General features: G+C 38.7%; 1 protein-coding gene across 1 annotated transcript; it reads left to right on the top strand.

The window, feature by feature from the left end:
- Positions 1–221: 221 nt before the first annotated feature.
- On the top strand, positions 222–8,116 carry LOC122877698 (lipoprotein lipase). The gene is made up of 10 exons (XM_044199594.1): positions 222–469; positions 1,371–1,567; positions 1,919–2,098; positions 2,537–2,648; positions 2,770–3,003; positions 5,159–5,401; positions 5,723–5,843; positions 6,092–6,310; positions 6,517–6,624; positions 6,711–8,116. Exons 1-10 carry the CDS (start codon positions 370–372, stop codon positions 6,730–6,732), a joined length of 1,536 nt encoding a protein of 511 aa, XP_044055529.1. The 5' UTR covers positions 222–369; the 3' UTR covers positions 6,733–8,116.
- The last annotated feature ends 603 nt before the right edge of the window (positions 8,117–8,719 follow it).

Genomic DNA, 8,719 nt, shown 5'->3' with positions numbered 1-8,719 from the left:
ATTCATTCCTTCTATCGGGCTTATTATGTGGTACATGTAATTAGTTAGAAACATTAATGGTAAGTTCTACTGGTTTTAATGAGAAGCCACACTGCCAGCCAGTGTTGTTAGCTCTTCTCATAAAGCAGTGTAATGATTTACTTTACACATATTTTTCCATTCCCCGCCCGGAGGTCAGCAGCCAATGGCTTGTCAGAGGAGCTATTTAAGACGCGGCCAGTTCAAGGTGGTTCAGATATCAGCGCGCAGAGCAACAGGACGCGCTGGATTATTCTTAAAAGGAATATATACACTCTTCTGCTCCGAGAACTTATCGATCTAATTCATACTTAAAGACAGTTTCTCTAAAAGGAAAAAGCTGTAAAAGAAATGAAAGCGTGGCGACTTCGGTTTCTATACTTTATGGTGTTGAGTGCAGCTGTGCAGCATGTGACGTCCCTGGAAGAAGAGCTCACCGATTCTATTTTGGGTGAGTTGCCAGTTTAAACTTCATCCACATTCACACACATCAACACACTTCTGTGCAAAAGGATGGATTTGAGGAAGTGCACCCGTGCAGTTACTCGCAGTGAAAAAGTCTCGTACAAAGGAAATGTGTGTCTAATTTATGCACAATGCTTGTTCATGAGGGTGTGTGTAGTTTGGACTCTGAGAATAACGTTAACGGTCTCTATGAGATACTATGTATCATATGACTAAACTTGTATTTGTGCGTTTTGGCAAATACCCAACTTCTATTAACTATCATTGGCAATGAGAGACAAGATGTTTGTTTTTCATCTTCAGAGAGCATGAGAAGAACAAAGTGGTGAAAACGTGCAGGCTGCTGAATGATCTCAACATGATTTGAATTATCCAAGTGCAGTTATGATCCTTTATGTTCACAATATGGCTGCTAAACTGCTTCAACCCTTTCACAATGTATGCCTTGTAAATGTCTGTGTGGTTCCTGCATCCACCTCCCCACCCCCCACTCTGAAAACCAGTTGAGTTGAGTCAGCTGACTGTGTTAGGACCACTGAAACTTGGGCAGATTATAGTCAGTGATGTGGCAGGAACAAAGCTGGGAAAATCTCTCGGTGGTTTCTATGGAGCTCAGTCTGACCAACTGAACCCATGTAACCCCTGAGGACTGATCTTGTGCAAGGTGAAAGCTCATTTATTGAGGGGGCCCCTCAGGGCCAGGGGTTATTGGAACCAGTCACCAAGTTAGCTAGTCAGGCGTCATGGACCGCCCAGCCAGAACATTAGATCAGATTTACACATCTGACAAAAACACCAGTTAGACAGAGGAATTTCTTTTCTTTTCTTAAAATGTGGTTCAAGAGAATAAACCACACAGCTAATTTGTTAACCGTGCTCTCTTTCAGGTAACTTCCTTGACCCTCTGAAAGACCTGATTGACTACAAGGATGACAGCAATCAAACTGTTGCCAAATTCTCGCTCCGCAGACCATCCCATCCCGATGACGACCTGTGCTACATCGTTACTGGCAAACCCGACTCCCTGGCAGCTTGCACATTCAACAGCACCTCCAAAACCTTCCTAATAATCCATGGATGGACGGTGAGTGGAGATGCTTCAGTCTGTTGTGACCTGCACCTGTCTGTAAAACACCCAGGGGCTTTATTCACTTTACTCTGCTTTGGTTTAGAATAATCACCTGTGACTTGTAGTGTGCCATTAAGTCTAGCCAAATTCACATAACTAACTTTTTTGACAAGCAACAACTTGTTGGAGTTAATGCCAAAGAACATGCTGTTAAGATGAACTGGACAGGAGGTGGCTCTGATTTAACAATATGGCCGTTCAGCTAATTCCTTCTGAACTTCCTAGAAGTTTAATTAATGCCTGTTTCATTAGTACTAATGACCTTGCTGCATTGTAAGTTTAATGTTTTGACTGTCATTTCAACAGTTGAGTGGTATGTTTGAAAGCTGGGTGGCCAAGCTGGTATCAGCGCTGTATGAGAGGGAGCAGATGGCCAACGTCATTGTGGTGGACTGGCTCACCTCGGCACAGAACCACTATGTGGTTGCAGCTCAGAACACCAAAGCAGTGGGACAGGATATTGCTCGCTTCATTGACTGGATCGAGGTCAGTGGGATCAAAATTTCACAGGTTTCATTCCAAAATGTTACACCCATCACTATCCGTTTTGACGAGTAGAACGTTTTTAACTACCTCTTTATTAAAAGGCAAATTTAGTAAAAGTTTATAGTTGTCATTTCTTTTTGAGTGATCTCTGACACAAGAACATTGGGGCCAATAATGACTTCTTAAAATGTTTGACTGTAAAAGGAAGAAAACCATACCCATGTTTAAAAAAAAAAAAAAAAAGATTAACTGTTAGTAACTTCTTTAGTAACAACTTATAGACCCCGTCTTAGTATATCTATTATGAAATAGTGCTGTTCTGATACAAGAGCATGTCTGAAAGAAAGATCTTCTGCATGTAATGTTTAGTTTATCAGTGAAAGGGAGTTTTTGTCTCACTGATATTCTAAATCATATTTTCATTAATGTACTTGAAAGGAAACCACCAACATGCCTCTGGAGAACATCCACCTGATTGGCTACAGCCTCGGGGCTCATGTGGCAGGATTTGCTGGAAGCCATGCGACCAATAAAGTTGGAAGAATAACTGGTAAACAAAACAGAATATTCTGACACAACATTTGACATCTTGTAACTTAATGTGGGAAAATATCAATTAATTGTTAGATAATTGGCTAATTCACTCTTTCACTCCCTGTTTCTGTCTGCAGGTCTGGACCCAGCTGGTCCTGACTTTGAGGGGGAGCATGCCCACAGGCGCCTCTCCCCTGATGACGCCCACTTTGTGGACGTCCTCCACACCTTCACACGGGGCTCCCTGGGTCTCAGCATCGGGATCCAGCAGCCTGTCGGCCACGTAGACATTTACCCCAATGGAGGCAGCTTCCAGCCAGGCTGCAATCTCAGGGGGGCCCTGGAGAAGATCGCCAACTTTGGGATATTTGGTGAGAACAACTTATAATGTAACTGTAAAATGCAAAAGCTTAAACTTTAACTTAAAACAAAATGACTGCAGCTATGGCTATATCTGTAGAGTGTAACAGGACTTCTTTCATCATTCTTCTTGTATCATTGTAGTTCTATTTTAGGTTTTTTTAATATTGAGAATACTGAAGTTTGTTGTTTAAATTTACACTTAAAAGCACTTCCTGAATCATATTTCTCCCTGAAATATTTCAGAAATACTTACGACAACTCAGCAGAAAGTTTTCAGAATATTGTGCCACAACCGTTATGACCGGTTATGAACTCACCAGACCTCTGTAGCCCGTTATGAAGTTTTTACAGTTTTTAGAGTTATATTTTGGCTTCACATCATAATGCATTATTCAACATATCTGCTAAGTATTTAAAATATACAGTACAGCCAGTATGACCAACCATTAGACAATGGTCATAGCACAGAATCTTCCTCTTATCAAAGTGACAAACGATCTTTTACTTACAACTGATACTGGTGATTGTTCAGTTTTAATTCTTCTGGATTTGAGCTTGGCATTTGATACTGGGATCACTCCATCCTACTGGACTGCTTCAAAAAATGGGTTGGCATCAGGGACACTGCTTTAAAATGGTTCAAATCCTATTTATCAAACAGGACTTTCTCAGTGGTCACGAGTAATGCCTCCTCTTCTGTGGCCCCTCTGATCTGTGGTGTTCCCCAAGGGTCCATCCTGGGCCCCTTGTTGTTCTGTATATACATGCTGCCACTGGAACAGATCATAACTAAACACAAAATCCAGTACCATTGTTATGCAGTTGACACACACATTTATGTCCCATTAAAAAAACAGTGATGAAGGCAGTTTTAATCATCTTTTATCCTGTCTGTCAGAAATGAAGTGCTGTATGTCCCAAAACCATCTCCAGCTAAATGAAAGTGAAAGTAAAATTAAAGTAAATCAGAAATAATTCTCTTTGGTCCCCCAAAATCCATTGCAATTGTACAGAAAAATCTTGGATCCCTGTCTTCAAATGTCAAATCCTGTCAAATGTGTCTTCAAATGTCAAAAGCACAGCCAGAAACCTGGGTGTGATATTTGACAGTGAACTTTCATTTGAAAAACAAATTACAAATGTTGTTCGATCATGTTTTTATCAATTAAGGAGCATCTCAAAGATCAGGTCTTTTCTCTCTAGACCTGATCTCGAGAAGGTCATTCATGCTTTAATTTCTTCTCGGTTAGACTATTGTAATTCATTGTATTCAGGTTTGAGCCAAAAAACCATCTCCCGCCTTCAGCTGGTACAAAACGCAGCCACTCAGCTTTTAACAAGCACTAGTTTTAGAATTGATTTTACTGATCAACTTTAAAATACTTCATGGTTCAGCTCCTAGCTACATTGCTGAATTGCTGCTCCCCTATGAGCCAAGGCGCAGCCTCAGATCCTCAGGCAGGGCTCTGCTGGCTGATCCTGAGTCCTTGCTCAAAACTAAAGGTGACTGGGTCAAGGCCCCTCGGCTCTGGAACTCCCTGCCCAAGGATCTGAGGCTTGCTGAATCAGTGACATCTTTTAAATAACTTCTCAAAATGTATCTTTTCAAAAAAGCTTTTATTCATTTTAGTACTATGTTTTATTGCCAACATATCGTATCTGTTTTATTATTGGTATATATCTTTATTGTTGGAGTTTTTATTTTGTTTTCATTTTATGTCATTGTATTGCTGTATTTGTAAATGCCTAATTGTATTTGTCTCAGTCATGAAATGTTTTAACCCTGATTCAACCATGTAAAGCACTTTTGTAAGTTTCATTTTGAAAAGTGCTGTATAAATTACGTTTATTATTATTATTACTATTGTTATTAATATTACAAGGTTACAGGTTACAATGCACATTTTTGTAATTATTAGTATTCACACAGAGCACATAGCAGCTTCAATAACACTGTAGCTACTTTGACCCCACCCCCACCCCTTCACACAGCTCTGAAAATAAACAGAGGGCCCCAAACATGGCTGAAAGTTCAGTCTGCTGAATAGTTGATAGGTAAAGTAAATGTATCTAGAGTGTGGTCAGTAAAGGAATAGAAATGTAGCAAACTGACATACTTATGTACGTGATTTAATTAAATAACGTTCCCTCTTTCCTCTCTAGCGATCACTGATGCAGTGAAGTGTGAACACGAGCGCTCAGTCCACCTGTTCATTGACTCTCTGCTGAATGAGCAGGAAGCAGCCAAGGCCTACCGATGCGGCAGCAGCGACATGTTTAACCGCGGCATGTGTCTCAGTTGCCGCAAAAGCCGCTGCAACACAGTGGGCTACGACATCAGCAAGGTTCGCAAGGCTCGCAACGCTCAGATGTACACCAAGACACGAGCCTCCATGCCTTTCAGAGGTCAGTGGTCTCTATCAATAGAGAATAAGAGGCATTGTTTTCATTTTGCAAGTGGAAAGTTCAGTTTGTTCACTATTTTCCTACTTACCCAGATGAACTAATATTATTGCAAAATAAGGTCCAATGGCTTATTCTAAAAAACACTGTTATAAAAAGTATTTCTGAAATCAATAATGTTTCTGTTTCTGGTGGCTTTGGCGGTAGAAGTCTGATTACTTGCAATGTAGTTTTGCTTAACTGACTAAATCCAAATTGGAACAGCTTCACTACAACAGCCTACATGCATGTTTAAAGTTTTCCAAATGCTCTCATGCTCTACAGTTTACCACTATCAGCTGAAGATCCACTTCTCCAGTAAGGTGAACTGTTCAGAGATGGAGCCCTCACTCACTGTGTCACTGTATGGAACAAAAGGAGAAGCCGAAAACCTAGAGCTTAAACTGTGAGTGGGCCATTTAAAATCAATTAAGAAAGAGACTGTGCAGCACTGTGACTTAAATCTTGCAAGTTATGAGTTGTTTTGTAACATTCGCACAGTACTCAAAGGAAACAGCATCAGGTAGAAACCATAAACAGTGATGTAACCACAGACTTGGCAAAGTTTTCTCTTGCTATGTGTGGTTATATCATGGTTTATGGTGCAGAGTTTATGAGGCTACACTAACACTTCTCTCTTTTTGTATCTGGCAGAAAGGAGAAAATTGCGACAAATAAGACACATTCATTCCTGCTAGTGACAGAGAAAGATATCGGAGATCTCTTGATGTTGAAGTTTAAATGGGAGGAGACAAACGGTTGGTCAGCCTCCAACATGTTGAAGATGGTTTCTTCTTGGTGGTCCGGTGACTCAGACAGCGCTAACATGGAGGTTCACAAAATCCGCATCCGAGCTGGCGAGACCCAAAAAAAGTAAGTTGGGCTATATTGGCAAAAAGACTTTGAAAAACAAAAATTTGAAATGTGACAAAAACCACACTATTTTAGCATTATTTCTAATAAGTAATAGTAATAGTGCAAAATTTCAACCTGTAACCATTATCTTCCAACTGATGAAGCTACTTGAGTGGATGATGTGCTCATATAAATCGACTGTATTTTATTAATTTCTTTTTCAGGATGGTGTTCTGTGTAAAAGACCATGAAGCTCTAAACTTAAAACAAGAGATCACATTTGTTAAATGTAAGGATGCTTGGAGGACGAACCCAAAACGAATTCCAAAAAGGCAAGTTACCCTCTGTAGTTTTCCAAATTACTATTAAAATTACTATTAAAGCTGATAAATAACAATACACTTTTCTTTGTGTGTAGAGTAATTCTGGAGAACCACTGACCTTGAAGAAAAGACTCCACTATTGAATGCCCTTCTGTCAATTTCAGCACTTAGTAAATAATTTATACACCTGTAACTTATTTTATTTCTCATATTACACAAAACTCTCACCGCCGTGTATATATTCACAAAATGTTCGTTATTTAAAAACAATATGTATATGAATACTATAAAATATTTTGTAAAGAGCTGTTTTTATGATACGTAACTGTAACTTTGTTGTCGTACAAAAAGTAAATGCCGTCATCTTTGGTGCTTCTTTTGTGTCCAAAGAGATGGATACAAAATCACTTCAGAGCCTTGCATACTGAGAGGTATGACTGACTGGATTTACCTTAGTAGTTCTGGAGATACTGATGTCCCATTGTGTAAATACCTCAGGTTAAATTTCATATTTATAGCAATCACTGTAAAGAGTAATGTCCTTTTGGTGTCCATGGAGGTCTGCAGACTGTTGCCGCTTCTTAAAATAACCGTTAAGCTGAATTTCTTAAGGTGTTTTATGCAATAGGGTACACTTTATTTACCTTTTATTTATTATCTAACTAATGCATAACCTAACGGAGCATTCACCACTGTGGCTCTCAGCACTGTACGTGACTGTGGGACCTGTATCAGTGTGCCTTACTGTAAACAGTCAGCCAGAAGTAAGCTATTGCAAATTGAACTTGTCTTAACCTAGTGTTTTGTTGCTGTTTTTCACCTTAGTGTGCTTTATTATTGTTATTCTATGAACTTTGTGACTTTTACTGAAACATCTGAACATGCAAAAGCTTTTGCATAATTTTTACAGCTACACCTCTGCAACATGTTACTTTGAAGCTGCTACCTAAAAGAAATGCCTGGCATTTTGTCTACCATGGTTCTACTACAGTGGCTAAATTTGAGGTACGTGATGCTCAGTTTGAGGTAGAAAGCACAATTAATATCAATTTCATCATTTTGTTGTGCTGTCTATCATGAGTCTCTGTTGACTGCAATTTCTATTGTGCATTTGACTTTTTAATTCTTAACCAATGCTCTTTCATTCATAATTACATTTCAAGTTCTGTGAGCAATATCTAAACCTTGGCTCTTTAGAGATCGGTACTTTAATCATTGTGACTGCGTTTCCACCGACTTTAAAAATGTGGAAATGTTTTACTTGCACTGAAAACAAGGGAAGAGATTGCTCAACCAAGTTACTTGTACAGTTATGTAAATACCATAATACAGATTATGAGAATAGATTTTGTAGTATGGAACGCTGTTAGTTCTATATTTTTACCTCTGGATGAATTGAATCTCTAATCTAAAAATGTTATATATCTATAATCTTTTGTACATATTTGTAAATATTCACTGTACTGTATAAATTCTTTAATAAACCAAAACTGACATCTGAGAGGTCATGCTGAGCCTGACATTTATTTTAGGGTTGTGCCAGTGAAAAATCCTCACCTTACTCAATCATAAATATGTTCCCTCTTTATCACTCAGCTCAAGCTTGTTTATTCCTTATTTTATTTATTATCAGTGCAAAATGTGTGTTTGATCCAAACATTTAAACTTGCATCTCTTTTTGATATAAAAGTGCAAGGAATTGTTAAATTACACTAAATAAGCTCTGTGATTTCTTCATGTCCTTGTAGTTGTGACGCCATTGTGTTTGTTTGACTGTGTCAAGGTGACCCAAGAGATAGACTTTATTCATCATAGTTTCATTACCAAATATGCCTTTTAGTTATGACTTATAAATCATTAATGGTGGAAGACTTGTTCAGATCATTTACTTAAGTAAAAGTACCAATACAACAATCTAAGAATACCCCATTACAAGTTAAAGCTCTGCAATCAAAATCCTACCAAAATAAAAGTACAGCAGCATTATCGGAAAAATGTACCTGAGGTATCAAAAGTAGTTTTAACTACTTTATATACAGTTAGGTAGTTTAGTCCAGTGGTTCCCAACCTAGGGGTCAGGTCCCCTCCAAAGGGTCACAAGATA

This window comes from Siniperca chuatsi, linkage group LG6 (assembly GCF_020085105.1).
Source record: "Siniperca chuatsi isolate FFG_IHB_CAS linkage group LG6, ASM2008510v1, whole genome shotgun sequence".
In the NCBI taxonomy this organism is placed as follows: domain Eukaryota; kingdom Metazoa; phylum Chordata; class Actinopteri; order Centrarchiformes; family Sinipercidae; genus Siniperca; species Siniperca chuatsi.
The sequence above is the reverse complement of the archived record's forward strand: the minus strand, read 5'-3'. Positions and strand labels throughout refer to the sequence as shown.